The sequence below is a fragment of the Oreochromis niloticus genome, linkage group LG3 (genome assembly GCF_001858045.2).
Source record: "Oreochromis niloticus isolate F11D_XX linkage group LG3, O_niloticus_UMD_NMBU, whole genome shotgun sequence".
Taxonomy (NCBI): Eukaryota; Metazoa; Chordata; class Actinopteri; order Cichliformes; family Cichlidae; genus Oreochromis; species Oreochromis niloticus.
In genome coordinates this window covers 43,650,400-43,666,550 of record NC_031967.2, presented here as the reverse complement: position 1 = coordinate 43,666,550, position 16,151 = coordinate 43,650,400, and the positions used below count along the sequence as shown (strand labels likewise).

At 37.9% G+C, this 16,151-nt stretch overlaps 1 protein-coding gene across 2 annotated transcripts; it reads right to left on the bottom strand.

Annotated features, from left to right (window-relative positions):
- Window positions 1-9,500: 9,500 nt before the first annotated feature.
- On the bottom strand, window positions 9,501-16,151 carry LOC100696502 (butyrophilin subfamily 2 member A2). Of its 2 annotated transcripts, XM_019363437.2 has the most exons (7): window positions 16,089-16,151; window positions 13,956-14,055; window positions 12,817-13,158; window positions 12,554-12,631; window positions 11,663-11,944; window positions 11,495-11,585; window positions 9,501-11,172 (listed from the first exon to the last, which is right to left on the bottom strand). In XM_019363437.2, exons 2-7 carry the CDS (start codon window positions 13,999-14,001, stop codon window positions 11,121-11,123), a joined length of 891 nt encoding a protein of 296 aa, XP_019218982.1. In that variant the 5' UTR covers window positions 14,002-14,055; window positions 16,089-16,151; the 3' UTR covers window positions 9,501-11,120. The 2 variants fall into 2 exon arrangements, with proteins under 2 accessions (XP_019218982.1, XP_005464720.1); XM_005464663.4 differs by lacking the exon at window positions 12,554-12,631 and having other exon boundaries at window positions 16,089-16,150.

Here is a 16,151-nt window from a genome sequence, read left to right as displayed (position 1 = left end):
TTATATACTGTTTCTGTACCTTTACTCAAAACCAGGAACAAACACACTAAAAATACACTGTTATTTATTTTAGCTCCATGCTTTCTTGCATTTCATTTTATAACCATCTTTTTTACCTCCACCCAGATTAAATTTCACTGCTGTTTAATTTGACACATTGACTCAACAAAGAGATACATAACCTCATCTATGTGTCACAGTTTTTTTTTTTGTTTTTTTTTTTTTGCATGGTGAATGTAGATGAAATAAAACATGCCAACAGTATGTTTCTTTTTTTCTTCCCAGTATTGACCTGAAATTGAGGAGCAACCTGAACAGCGATTCTGCGAACAGCCATTTGGAAAATGAGACAGAAAAGGACAGTTAGGAATGACTTCCATGTAAAATAAAAGTCATTAGATTGTCTATTAGTACACCAACCATATACATTTCAAGTGTGCAATAGGCCTAAAAACCAAAAATTCTACACAAAAAAAGAAAAAGGAAACTAAAATAAAAAATGGGCTCTCCAACTTTTTTTGTAGAAGAAGACAAAATCCAAGTCCTAACTCAAGCATGGAGCTTTAAACAGCAGCACAGATGACTCAGCTGAAAACTGCTTGGAAATCAAAAACCTCTGTAAAAGGGAGACAGAAGCATCTTTGTACTTCTTGGTTTCATTAAGTACCTCCAAATTATGGCAAATGTCATCTTGATGATTTTCAAACTCATTCTTAATATTGCCAAATAAAGAACCAAAAGGGTGGTGTTCAGTTGAAAAACACACACACTTTTTGGCTATTTTCAGATTATTAGTCAGTGACATGCAGTAAATGGTGTGGGCTTCAGTGTTGAACACGCAGCCACTGTGCATGATGCAGGCACTCAGGTGAGCTATAGAGTGTTCAAAAATGTTAGCTTCTTATTGTAATTAAAGCATATGCTTTTGGAGTACGTGTTTCCTAGCTTTAATGGTTTTGTGTGCCACTGAGCCACGTGTGTTTAGTAGTCTTAGAGTTGGCTGGAAAGAGTGCTAATGAAAAAGTAACAAAGGAGACCCATACGAATCTACGTCAACCCATGGTGTAAGACTCTAGCTCATGTGTGAGCGGAGGCTGCCCAGCAGGGCTCACAAGTGGAGAGCCAGACAGAGCAGGACCAGGCACAATTGTTGGAACAACCATGGCAAAGCTGGCTGAGAGGGTCTGGAATGAGCAGGCACAGGTGAACCAGCAGTCTCTGGCTGAGGTTTGGCTGAACAGGAAGCTCAGGTTGCTCAGGATACTCTGGATACTGATAGGAAATTGCTAGAATAGTTATGGAATAATGATTTTCATCTAAGAAAGAGAAGTGTATAAAAGAGTGACAGACTTCCCCAATTCAGGTTTCTGCATTGACTCTGAATGCTATTACTCCTCTTGTAAGATAAAATGAAGCTTTACGCCTCTGCTGGGTCTCTGTTTGTCATTTGATATTTCTCCTACAGTACCTTGGGAACTGTTCTGAATACTCTGACAGCTCTGGATGCATAGTCAGGGGTTGAACTCAGCTGCTTCCTCTGGTGATTGGAGCATGCCCTTACCCTGGGAGAGTGTGGGTGCAGAGGTTAGCTGGACAGTAGTCATTCGCACCTGAGGAGCAGGTACGGATGCAACAATAGACTGCGTCCTGACCACCCTGACCATTGGAGCAAGGATGAGTGCAGGGTTAGGCACAGGCTCTGGTGTAACCCCACATGGGGTAGGACAGCTAACTGACTGAGTTCAAAACTGAAACAATAAAAGGCTGAGAAAAGGCAGACTCAGGAGTTGAGACAAAAGTTCCTTGGGAAAGTGGCTACTAAAAATAATCAGTCTTTGGGTAGTTTATAGTCTCTGATTGAATCTAATGTTTGTATGCCATAAAGGTGTTGGAGGCAATTCAGAAAAGGATACTGAATCAATGCCAGATACAGTGACTGATTCAGCTCGCTCAGTAAAACAAGGCTTTAACTATGTCCTTATTGTGACATTAATAAGGACAATAAAGCCAGCTTGCTGACAAACATATAGGCTGTCTAACAGTTGATTTGTTTTTTGTTTTTTTGTTTTGTCCACACAGGTGAGACATGGAAAGTACAGCCTTCAGCGTACATGATTCAAGGTGAAAGGCGAAGACGTGGGTCAGGCAGCCAGGAAAAGTGGTGTGCCCCAGAACCACATCAGTACCGTGGAAGAGTGGCTCGCCACCCCTGCTATTGCAAATGTCCTTCATAATGGAAAGTGCTACTCTTTGCTACATATAGAAATTCTGGTCTGTTGGGTCCATTTCTTGGTCTTGGCTGCCTAGCTGGGCCTCTTACCTTGGCCTCAGAAACATATCAAGTCAGAGAGTACTCGCCTGTCACGTATACGCCTTTAACTAACACTCAACAATAATCTTAAGTAATTCTATATATCTGAAGCTCTCAAATGTACCCAAGGCTAGTAGTGTTCATTTCATGTGTGTACTCAGCCTGCGTCTACAGTGTGTGCTGTGCGTGTCTGTGCAAGGTTATATGTGTATCGCACAGAGGGTGAAAGGAATTCATCCCAATAATGTGTTTATTGAATGTTATTTCTAAAAGCTCTTTATTTCTCTCATCACTCTCACCTCATTCCCAACTTGTGAAGGAAGATGGTTGAATTTCCCAGACTTCGTTCTGTCAGAGATTTATTTCCTTCCTAAATAGTGCTTCTGTTGCTGCTCAGAGATAATATGGAAATCAACAAAGGCCTAAACTAACTAGCTTTGCCAATTCAAAGTAATCTGTATTGTCAAAACTCATATGTACAGATAATAAACAGGAATTTGAAACTGCAGTGCTCTCACGGCCCCAGTGTTACACTAAAACAACATAAAAGATAAAAAGATAGTAGCATTAGCTCCTCTTCTCTAAGCATTTCCACCCAGCTATTCAACTAGAGTGGGAGAAAATATTATTTGAGGCCCTGCTGAATTTGAACGTTTGCTTACAAAGAAATGAACAGTCTTAAATGTTTACTGTAATTATTCAACAGAATTTGGCTTTTCATGCAGTCACCAGCTCCCCCCATTCTCTATGTTCAGTCTTACTCATTGCCCGTTATCCCAACTACTGAGGCAAGAAAAAATAATTTGTTGTACTTAGAAGGATATGATCTCATAGGGTGGCTGCGGTTCAGAAGGTAGCACATCTATTAATTAGAAGGTTGGGGTTTGATCCCTGTGCGCTCCAGTCTGCATGTCAAACATCCTTGGGCAAGATACTAACCCCAAGTTGTTCTCCAGTGTTTCCACTGTAGTGTGAATGTGTGTGAATGTGGGATACAAAAAACACTTAACTATAGCAAAAAAGCGCGTGCAATTAGTGTTGTATAAAGTGGTTTGAGTGCTCAGGTAGAGCAAAAACAACCCTTGTAAGAAATACTCAATTTCCACCAAGTTACTATTTCCAGAATTAATTCTAAAATTCAGAAGCTATATTTGAATTCTGCACCTTTCTGGAGTTATTTATCCATCTAAACATCCAAGTTTTAAAAAATCTGTGACAACCTTAATTATCTTAATAATTCAAACCGTCAATCCTTCCTCTTGGATGCATGATTATATTCACTGACGATAATGTAGAAAAGCTGAACAGATGTGGAAAAATACAAACCTTATTAACCTTGCTGAACTAACTAAATGGTATAAGAACATCTTACTTCTCTGGCTTGATTAGCAATAATAAACACTATAAGCACATCCGTGACAGGTCACTAGTTCATCTGATGAAGGACTGCTTTGTTACTGAGTGAGTGACAAAGCAGTCCTTCGGTGTAACCCTACCTCAGAAAAAAATCTCCACAAATATTTGCGTACTCATACTCATGCTTGATTTATTAGTCACTGTCTAGTGAAGGTGTCTGATGATCAGTGCGTCAATGTTTTAAATTTCTTTATACTGACACCTTCACTAGAAACACTATATTGCTATACATCTGTTAAGAACTAACATTGCTTTGGATAGTAGAGAAAAGAATGATATACTATTTATGTTATTGATGATTATAAGGGGGTAATACAAATGAATGACAGTTATAAAGCTATAACCATAATAACAATATGATTATTAAATGTTTTATTATTATTATTATTATTATCATTATTATTATTATTATTAATAATAATAATAATAATAATATTTTTGAGATATGTTTAATGCTGGAACAAAGAGTTTGATGAGCAACATGCATTTGTCTGTGCCAGATATGGATGGAAAAAGACATGAAATAACTTTCAAAAGATCTTTCTTCCTGATCTTTACAAAAGACAGAATTAGCCACTCACTGGTTTGCAAAAGTATTAGTTAAATCAAAATATGCTACAAAGGGTTAGATTGGCTACAGACAGAAATTATTTTGTTTACAAACATGCCTGTTTGTGCTATAAAGGTGGGAATTTTATACTTTGGCTCTCCAGGGGACTGGTTCCAGAGCCCAAGTTGTGCATTAAGCTGACCCTGACTATATATCGCTGGTACTCCTCAGATAATATATGATGTTTAGATAATTTATGATGTTTGTGCTTAAATGGTTTTATTTATTTCTTTTTTTTTTTTTTAAAAACCCACAGTTAAAAGCAAAATAGAGTGGGGTAGAAAGCATTCTTTTTATTCAGGCTTATTAAAAGTAGAAGAAAATCTAAATCTCTGGTTTAATGCACACACCGCTTCATTCCTTAAGCTGCAGAACAAAAGAGAGAATAAAAATGCAGAAAAATTAGCCGTCTGAGCCAATCACGTTCATCTGTAATTCAGACATTTGGATTACAAAATAACTGAATTACAGGTGAACTGTTAGTTTGTTTCAGTGCTGGAATGATAACAGATTATGATAACACATGACAGCAGTGCCAAAGACAGATGGGAGATTAGCGTCATTCACATAAAAACAGAATCCAGATTTTCTCACACACAGACAGTGAGAGAGACAGCAATGGTGATCATGACAATCGAAGCAAAAGTAGTTTATCAAAGCAGCCGCTCAAAAGACACGAAGAGACACAAAGAGATTAATGATCTTTTCTGTCAGTTTCTCACAACCAGCAATACCATGACTTCTGAACTTCATGAATTCTGAACATTGATTTATGTGTCATTAGAAGTGATCACAGAGATGCAGGAGTTAAACACAACTACAGCACAGAATGATTCATTTCAATTTTTAATTCAGTTTTATTTACATTGCGTCACTTCATAAGAGCAGTCGCCTCGAGAAGCTTGAGGTGCATAACATATGACTTACTCTGTGTACTGTAATATGAGAATGTTTTCAAAGCCACTGTATCAGTTAAAGAATCACCTCTCCATTTGCTACCAACTCCTATTAAACAAACACAGCTCAATGTCATCACAGCTCATTAATAACTGAGTACTTTGTTGTATGACTGATCTATTTTGAAACGTCTCGTTATATTTCCAATGTTAATTTCTGTTGCTTTATCTCACAAGTAGTCAGTAGGTATGCAGATTTTATTTCTCAGACTAACTGTGTGACAGTTCAGTATAAATTGTTCTTTCAATATCATGTTTAAACTTCAAAGAGAGAACAATCTGTAAAAACTGTAAAATTGTCAGTTAAAAGAGGAGATTCAGATTAGAGATCTCTGCTGCCACCTTCTGATGAAAATGTTTGTGCTCCACAAAAAAGTAAAGTTGTGGCTGTGTCTCAGTTTTTCCAGATGATAAAGTATTTTTAATTTCTTTAATTGGTAGTTCATTGCCCAACCTGTCCTGTATTTATAAAATAGAGAGTGTCTGTTTACAGAAATGTTACCAGAAAATTGTCAATACAATATAATATAAATACAAATTGACAATATACAATTGCCAACCTGACAAATATTTCAAAGTATTTCAAAATATTTCTGGTAGGAAAGAAAGGGGAACACATATTTAAAATGTCCAGTACACAAAAATGAGATGCCATCCATGTTCTCCCACTTGTCCAATTCAGGGTTGTGGAAGGTGCAACACCACTGTCCTGTGCCACCTTCATCAATACTTGACCTCTAACCATCCAAAGATCCAGCCTCTCCTGCACCACCAAGCTACCTACTTGCATACTGAAAAATTCAAAGCTTTGAAAGAACTGGTGGAGAAGGAATTTTGACTTTTTGCTTCTCTTTTATTATAGTTTGGAAACTAGAGATCAACACCAAAGGCTCAACTTTTTAATTTAATTTTTATTTTTGTCTTCTTTGGGTCTTTTTCTTCTCCACAAATCAAAGATAGCCAATTCTAGCATTCTGGTCTGGTTTGTTTCATTTAAAAACTGCTAAATAAGAATGAAAGCTGAATTTACCTGAAGGGTAACAGCTGAGCATACCTACTCCTCGCGTTGCTTCAAAGTAACATCTGGAGTGGCTCCTCTTTTTTTAAATGCACCTGCTACTACTTGGGAAAAATGCACCTCTGCAGTGATTGATCAAAACTTTTGACTGGTCACAATAAAACTGGCCTAAAGTTCACATTGGGGTGATCATTTTGATGCTATACAAACCAGTTTTCCTCAACTGGATGAAAGTGCTTTAAAAACAGGAAATTGAATGTTTAGCTTAAGTAACACACCAGGGGGTTATCAGACGGTGACTGGTTGTAGTAATACAAGCCATGCTGAAACAAAGTAATGATTAAAAAGTTTTATTCTCCATTATCAATGCTTTTATTTGCCACTTTTATTAAGAAAAGAATGATATTGTGTTTCACAGACAAAAAAATAAAGTCCTCCTAGATTTTACATGGGTGGTGACTGGTGTATAAAAATATAATAGCCCTGGTGTCTCAAATTCCTTTAACTGGTTAATATATAACTGTTTGCAAGATGCTTAACAAACAAGCAAAATAAAGTTACCACAACATCTTCTACTCCACTCTTTGCTTGCAGGTAAATGGCAAGAGTTCAAGAACATGCAGAATTATTCTTTGTAATTTCTGACCTTACCAGATTTTCAAGGATTCTCGCTTCATCTTATTTTAGAACAAACAGTCTGAAATCATTCAGAGATTTGAGATAACTGGATGCATATACAAGGACCATACCAGCATCTAAAAGACTTCAAATGAACCTGTATCTAGCCACGCCTGTGTAATCAGTGCAGCCATAGGTTAGCAACCGCTATCGCTCCCACAGCAGATTGCCCCAAGCAGACAGCAAACCAGGCCAATTGGTTGACAGTAATGAGGAAGCTTTACACGAATACGTTTATTCTGTGAATTGCTGGAAAGCAAGAACAAAGAAAACAAGGTCAGTTAAATATCTATTTAAAATCTGTCTTTTTAAATTCTTATGAAACTAATCGTTGTTCCACTCTTAGAAAAGACCAAGTTAATGAAAATCCCTGGTTATCATTCTGATACTCTGCTTCCCTCTAGTGGCCTTGCTTGTCACATACACATTGTAGTGCAATGTAACACAACACTGATTATTCAGAATACAAAATGTTTTGACTCTTTGAAATTTATATATTTATTTATTTATTTATGTAATGTAATGTTTTTCATACATATTTTAGGGTTAAGGTTAGAGAAACCATGACCAGACCATGAGAAACAAAATTTGCTGGTCAATATGTCTAGAGGACAAAAGGCACTGATTGTTCATCAGGTGGCTACCACCATCACAGTGAAGCATAGTGGTAGTGGTATCATGCCCTACTGCATGATACTATTACCACTATGTGTATCAGCAGCAGGAACTGGAAGACGAGTTTTTTTTGGGGGGGGGTTGTTCTTTTTTGGTAACACAGACCAAGTGTCATGATCCGAAGGTATGACTGGGAAATTCCATCAGGAACCTGATATCCGTTGGTCTTCCCCCAGTGTCCTTCACCTTCCTAGCCTCGTTCTTTTCTCCTCTCAGATGTACCCGCTTCGTTCCAGTCGCACCTGTTAATTCCTAGTTTTCCCTTACTGACCCATGCCCTGCTCCAGTAACACTTTGCTACGAATTAATCTCTGTTTCCAAACCAAAATTTTAAAGCTGCCAAGATTTCTTTTTTTAAAAAATCTTCTGCAATTTGGTGGGTAAATATTCTGTTAATGTTGCTGCATTCTTTCATATGGATCAGCAGACACTGTCACTACACAAATACTAATAAATCAACCAGTGAATGTCAATATTTGTGGAGACGTTGTCCTTAGGCAGGTTGGCAAAGGGCACTCACCTGTCAAGCACAGTTTACTTAACACAGAAACCTCTACTTAAGCAATCATCATGTGACACCAAATACCTGCAGGGATTGCACATATGTCTCTTTGCTTTAAGCAACAGTTTGTGACAGTGGGAGGAAAAAGCAGGTTACTCAGGAAATGCAACTGATTACCTAAATGGGTATACATTTTCAAAAATAAAGAGTTATTACATCATGCTGTAATACTATTGAAGGATGTTACCTCCTGGCCTGAGGAAAGACGAGAATAATACAAATATGACTCAGCTGTTTCCAACTCCCTAAAAGTATGAATGTTACAGCCAAACCTAGGGTCCAAAACAGAATGTTTAGTTAACACTGGGGTCATGACACAAAAAAATGAAGACACAAAGAAATAGGCGACTTAATTAACTTGCTAAATTAAAGAGAAAACGGCTTCCCACTCTTTACATAGCAGTACTGTTTAATAAAGGTATTTACATTTTATAAAAGTTGCTAATCTGCCTGTTCTAGGCAAAAATACAAATGTTAGCATAGCACTACACTTTGCATCATAGTATAGTCTGTTTGACAGTCTGGAAGACGGTATGAGCTGTGACCTAAAGTTTACATAATGGAACATACAAAACAGGATGAATGGCTCCACTCTAGTATAGAGAAATGAAAATAATGATGATACTAATAACACCCCTCCGACAGCCCTCCCTTGCCTCTGGTCCTCTTGGATGGCTGCCCCATCTGGCGCCTCCCTCCTCCTTCGCAGGATGTCGAAGAAATGTGCGGTCTCAGGTTTTCGGTAATTTGGGGGGCTGTGGATGGCCTAGATTTTTTTTCTTCCTGTCCCTGATTAGACATTATAATACTCCATACCATAAAAAAATTTATAATGGAAACAACAAATACAAATGAATAAATAAACAGATAAAAGAAACACAAGTGGAGGCTATAGAGAATGTATAGAGCTGATCTTCCAAAAGTAAAATGTGTTTGGCCCCACAAGCATTCAGATCAGAATTCTGATTGCAAAAGCTGCCAGACAGGGCATGAATTAAAAAAAGGAAAAATGACATTAGTGAAGCAGGGCTTAGCATGCGGTAGACCAAACTGTACTCATTCCAAGAAAAAATGAAACCAGATAACCAGATAACAAGACACATGTTGCAACTCGTCCTCTCTCAGTATAAAATAAGAGAGCAGTTCCACTTGAAACTGAGCTGCTTATTGCACCACTAAGTAGCACAGCTGTAACATAGCTGCACCTGCTCGAGTTACAAGATACATGCACAGTAAATAAATAGGCTTATATTTAAGAAAAATGAGAAACAATGTATTATTTAAAGAGATTGTATTAAAAAGTATTATTTTTCAATAGAAATACATTAATTTGATATTAAAGGAGAGAGACAGAGGTACATACAGTTAAACAAGGAAGACTATCACAACAATTAAGAATAGGTCAATGCAAAGAGAACCAAAATAAATAAAACTTAACTTATTATTTATCTGCATATTATATATTGTACAGATGTGCTTCCTCATTTGCAAATAAAGTGTTCTTGATTTGGACTGCATATAAATATAGCCTATTTAGACCTTAAAACTATGTTGTTTAGCTCTTATTAATCAGATTGACTCTACCATGCATGGCACTTAAATTCATTATGAAAACTCTTTCTAATACAAGACCTTTATGAATGGTGCCTCACAGAAAAGTGCTGCTTCTGATTTAGCATTGTAGCTATCACAGATTATTGGACTCAGTGCAAATTTAACAGCTGATGAAAGTGACAGTGATCAACTGTAGGTTAGAGGTAAGAAGCCCTTCTTTGGTTGCCTAGAGGAAGTTAAAACAGTTTGGGTCTTTTGAGGTTTCTACAGTGATTTTAATTTTACTTCCTGTATTATGGCCGTGGAGATGATCCAATCCTGAGGCTCACTGCTCCTGATTGACCATTTTTAACCAAAATTAGCTGCACTAGGATTGTCAGTCTGTGACTTTGGGTCAGACCCAAAGTAGCTTTTTTCTGAAATAGTGCATCTAAAACCAGAGAAGGAGTTAGAAAGTTTCAATAATGCATTGAAATGGGAAATGAAGCATATTCTGCTTATTTCCAACACAATATGTTTTATTCTTGGACTCCTAAGCAGCTTCGGGTGGTTCACAGTTCAAAATAATCAATTATTTATCTTTGATTTTAAGCCTCAGTTTTATACTTCAGTTCATCTTCAGTCTTTTCTTGGCTCCTCTCCCTATACGCCAACTTTCATCTGATTGGTTTCCCTCATAAACTGAAGATTTGAGTGGTGAGGGGACCTTTTGTGCTCACGGTTAGAACTGCATGTCTCAGATGAAAATATTGAGGATAAACACTCTCTATAACGGAATAAAAGTGATTACATGACCTCATCATGTGAAACTTTCCCATGTATAATAGTGAACATTCACAACTACAATTTATGTGGTTTAGTTTCTGTAAAGATTTCTTTCATAGGTAATCCCTGGAGGTCAAAGGGCCTTTTTCATCATTGGTACAATAATAAATACATATTTAAGGTTGTGGAACAGTCGTAGACAGCACTACAGATGCTAGAGGTCCTCTAACACAACAAGAAGTGTAACAAGCAATTTGTACAGATGAATTGAAGGCTCGTTTGAGTTATCACCATTTAGAAATACATACAGAGGTCCAGACTGAGAGACTAAAGCCACGCTGAAGACTGTTTAAGCACATATGCTTTGTTCAGGAATATTGACAATACTAGTCACTGTATTCACATAAACTCTTTCTCAAAGCCTATTTTCCTGTCATTGAAATGTGTGGCTTCTTCAGCTGCTCCCCTGCTTCCTGCAGGCATTTCAGAAGCTCCACTTCCTGATCTTACTTGATCTGAAGTTCTTGTCCCTTTGGAGTTGTGTGGTTCTCCATCAAAGCTGTTCCTTGTGGTAATTACACATTTGGATTCTTGAGCATCGCCTCTTTTTCAACATTTTCAGGAATCCTAGTGAAAAAAAAAATACAGTGTTAACTTGTCATTTTGTGTTCCTTGTGATCACATAAAACAATGTATACAATTCACAGAGGAGAGGATTCACTTGTGTTTCTTTAAAGGTTCAGTTTATCCCACTTTTTAAAGTATTTTCCCCAAATTTGGAATTGATTTATTTTGATTCTTCATAATTGAAAAAAGAAATTTAGGGTCATGACAAATTGTTGACATACTTGCAATGGTTTCTCAGATCTCAGTAGAGACAATTTCATGTTCTTGTAATAACAAAAACACTATTTTAAAATGAAACTTAAAAAAAGAGAGACATGTTTACCTCAGTCGCCATCTGTGAATGGTCAACAGAACAGACACCAACACAGCGAGTAAGCCCGGAACCAAGACCAATTTCAAATACCAGGACGGGACTGGAAGATATCATGTGACATTATTAGCCACAGTAGTTTCACATATAGCATATGAAGCATTTCATAATAAAATCTACCTGGAACATGTTTGTGCGTCTCTCTGCTCTGGTTGGTGTTCCTCTGTTGGACTCTGCAGGTGATGTTGTTGCTGTGTCTCTTCTCCACAGTCACTCTGCTGCTGACAGTATAGAGGTCATCAGGACCTCTGAGGGTCTCTGTAGGTCCAGCAGAGAGGAGCTTTCCCTCACCGTCCAACCACAGCAGCTCAGGCTCTGGATACCAGCCTGCAGACTCACACTGTAACACCACCCTGCTGCTGGTTTTGCTTATTACAGTAACTGTAGGAAAGGACACAGCACCTAAAAAAAGAAAAGAAAACCAAAACCAGGAGAGATACTTTAAATTCACAGTGCCAACATTGTGGTTATTAGTTGATTATGTCTGTAAAAGGTATCAGTGTGACCTGGAGCTTAGACTAGAAATTCAGAAAAGTGAACTAGATAAGCAGAAGGAAATGAATGGAAAATAACCAAAGAGACATATATACACTTAATTTAATTATAGAAGTTAGTTATTACCAAAGCAAATTTCTATCATAGTGCTGCATTTTGAAGCAAATATTACACCCTGGATAGTTCGTCAATCTGTCACACGGCTAAGACATAAAGTCAGAAAGAAATTTACACCTACAGACAATTTTGAATCGGCAGTTAACCTGACCCCACTAATTGCATGTCTTTGGACTCCAGGAGGTGGGAGTACTGGGAGAGAACCCACACAAGTGTGGGAAAAACACATAAACGCCACACTGAAAACACTAGTCAAACCCATCAGAGCTAATATTCAAAACATTACTGTGAGGTATCACTGCAACAGCATGCTGACCATTCATTTATTCATTTATTAATCTCTTAAGCCCCACAAAAATCACAGATAAAAAATTAATTATATTCTGAGTCATGTCATACTTATTAACAAGAGGATCCCAAGCTTTCTCCCCTCAAGGCTGAAAAATCCCTCTACTCCATGGATTTGGTCCCGTGACACTAAGGGATAACATGATCTGAACTACTTTGTGATGTTTTCATGAGAACAACAAGACAGTGTCTCCATTCTTTTCTTTCATTTACATAACATCTTTTGATTCAAATTAAGCACTCAAAGTACTTTAAAAACACGTTAATACATAAAGAAAGGACATAAAAAAATAATATAATGTGTATTTACTTACCAACAATGAGCTTAATGAAGGCCTCTTGACCCACTTGTGGAACAAGGCATCTGTATGTTCCCTCATCAGAGATGGTCACATTTGAGATTTTCAGTGAAATGTCTCCATGTTCCAGTTTTTCCTTAACCACTGATGTCCTTCCTCTGTATGACGGCTGTTTGTTCACTACATGTTCTTTTTGGTCTGCCCACTCGTAAACAAACCCGGGCGTCAGGTCAGGTCTCGCCCACTCCAGCCTCATCCCATTAGCATCCATTTCTGGTTTAATGTGGCACGGCAAAACAACCTCTTCCCCAACTGTGGCCATGACTGCTCTCGATGGAACGACAACGAGAGGCTGCCCTGAGGAGGAAACGGAAACAGCAGAGTAAAGCGAGCATTCCTGACAGTGAAAGTCACAGTTACTGTCAAACCTCTTACAGTTTACAAACAAGTTGTAGTTTATATAAAATTAGACAAAAATGGAAATAAGAATAATAAGAATAATGAAAACAATAATAGAAAGAACAATAATGAAAACCACTGGTGAAACTGAGCTCACAGAAAAATATGAAAATATTTATTGCTTATTGCTCACTAGAAGAAAACTGTAAACTGAAGTCAAACCACATGACCCGACCCCAGGAGCCTGATATTAGATTATATAGAGAGGTTGCCAAGACACTGAAACTTTAATCCTTAGAAATCAAATCAAACTTACTTCTTTAATCAAAAAAAAAGAAGAAAATATTATATATCACAACAATTATAGCAATTTAGGCAACCGAAATCAAAAGATTTCTTCAAAATGTGGTCTTTACTTCTTTTTTTTTCTTAATAATAAGGTTTAAGGACGGGAAACACAAAAGGTTGCAAAACAAAACATATAGCACTTGACAATTACACACTAAAAAAGTCTAATAAGCATCTAATGGCGACATCAAAGGAGCGTTCAGTTGAACAAAGTATACAAACCACAAAGACTACACAAAGAAATGCTTGATGGGGGTTGTAGTGTGAAGTGCTTTGTGGGTTGGCTGTTTGCTTCTTAGGAGGAAGTTACTGAACTCATAAAACCACAAATGTTTAGCACATAGTTAAGAGGCAGCGTGTGCAATGTGAAGAGCAGAGGCAACACGTTGATGAAACTATGAACTCACCGTTGGGTATCAGGAGAAGGCAGATTATCATGTGCTGTAAAATCATGACTCTGTAGCCTCTCAAGGATCATTTATATCTCTGCAGATTCATCTTGGAAATCTTAAAGAAAAAGCAAAGACATTAAAGGCAACCTTCAAAATTAGTCATGCTAATTATCCAATTTCCCTCCAAGTAAAAAGCATTTACTGTTTGTTTTGTCCTCTTTTCTTCATCTTTGAATGTTTTTTAACTCTTTCTTCTTGTCGTGTGTAATCCATTTTTTTATATTTGCTTTTAAAACAGTGAGCTCCCCTTCACATATCTTCTCGTACAAACTCATTGTTAAAGTTTCTGCACAGGCTTCCTGTCACGTTCAGTTTTCTCTCTGCAGTCACGAGTTTTGTTGTTTTGCTGTTGTGTTAAATGCCATTAAATAGCAAGGTTAAATCAAAACTTAGAATCACAAATAACTCTTGATCAGATATATCTCCAGTTATTAAAAGACTTCTTCCACCCAGCTCATCATTTTTTCAGTTTAATGCTTTAAGGCAAGCACATATGTCACGAGGTTGAAATGGACAAGTTATAGGGTTTTTTATTGTGCATGTTTTGCTGTGTTTTAATATTGTACAGTGTTTTGTTTTTGAGCTTTATTGCATATTTTTATGGTATTTATTGGTGACTTGTCCGGAAAGACTCCGCCCCTCCCCAATTATGAACCTGCTACACCTACGAGGTCCCAGAGGCCAATAAGAGGGCCTACCAGACTACTGAAAGAGAGGCTCGGGGAGGCTTGACAGGCTATAGGAGCAGGAATGGCAGACTAGGAGTGGCAGGTGACGGCCGCAAGCGGCGGCGGCGCCGGAGTTGGCGTCAGTGCGAGGGCTGGTGAAGGTTGGCGTGGAACGGTGAACGAGGAGACAGCGCCAGCGAGCAGGGAAGCGGCTGCTGGAGTACCAGGAGGCCAGATCACGCTTCTGCGGGGAATTAGAGGCGGCGAGACAGTGCTCTACCTCCGCGGCGAGACGGGCCGGTGCCGATTGGCGTGTTCCAGGAAGCGGCGGGCAGAGTTGAGAGCTCTGCCCACCCGGGGTAAGTCTTCTGACTTATCCCACTCTAACTAACGGTACCCCCTAAAAGAGTAGTGACTGTCGCTGCCCTTTTTTGTTTTGTTTAGCGCGCCAGAGCGGAGAATACGGATAGGACGGCGAGGACGCCGCCGGGTTTCCCCCTTCTGCACCGCTTGCCTGGATTTTTAATTTTTAGTGACTTTTATATCGTGGCGGACGCCACTGGATTTTTAATGTTGTGTTTTATTGATTTTTATTGTGCTGTTCCCTGGCCAGGGCTGTTTTAATTCCTTTTATATTTTTAACTGTTTAAATATAATAAATTATATTTTAGAAATACAGTTTTTAATTTAGTGCATTCCCTTGGCTGCTCACTGCTCCGTCCGTTTTTGAGGAGGGTTTCCCTCCTTTAATAACACTTGTGCTAAAATCACCTTCCCTCCGTTACATATACATAATAATAATAATAATTGTCGATTTTAATTAGATATTTTATACTGATGTTTAAAAGGAGATGCACCTGTGATTTTATTATGTCATATAATGTGAACAAAGCTATTCTATTCTATACTGTTGCTTTAATCCCAAAGCCAGAAAACGACAAAGACACATAAACGATGCTGAACGGTTTGAAAATCCCCTGAACTGCTGCGGTTTTGACGCTCCACGTCCATCAGCTGAGAAAACTCTTTAACATTTAAATCGACTGAAGAAGTCACTTGGATGAGTGACGAAATGTTTACCCACTGAAAACTCTGCGTCTCTACTTTTGGGATTAAGTCGACTACGTAACGCTGCTGTTGTTTCCTTGTTTACTTATATTCATATTTTATAAGACATTAATGCTCTTTTTGTAGCTGAACCTACTCCCGTCCGAAAGTTAGGTTTGCCTTCCACCGCTTTCACTTTCACTGTATTCTTGATTGTTTTGTTTTTGTATCATTTGTCACAGTATATATATAAACATATATATATATATCATTGTACATAAAAGTGAAATCCTTTACACCAACACTGTAAGCTGTTTTACTTCTATAACAGTTCTCATGAGCATAGTCAAAAGTATTTAACAGAAACACTTACCTTAAAGACGAACAAAGCTCTACGACTTGCTGCGCAAGAGCTCTGTTTGTTTATACTGTCACG

Bases quoted from the DNA above. Each gene is read 5' to 3' on its own strand.
- LOC100696502 (XM_019363437.2), bottom strand. From the start codon at position 14,001: ATGATTTTACAGCACATGATAATCTGCCTTCTCCTGATACCCAACG. The intron at 13,159-13,955 runs GTGAGTTCATAG...TTTCCTCCTCAG, and splicing joins CCTTCTCCTGATACCCAACG to GGCAGCCTCTCGTTGTCGTT. The intron at 11,945-12,553 runs GTATGACATGAC...TTCTTTTTTTAG, and splicing joins TGGGATCCTCTTGTTAATAA to GTGCTGTGTCCTTTCCTACA.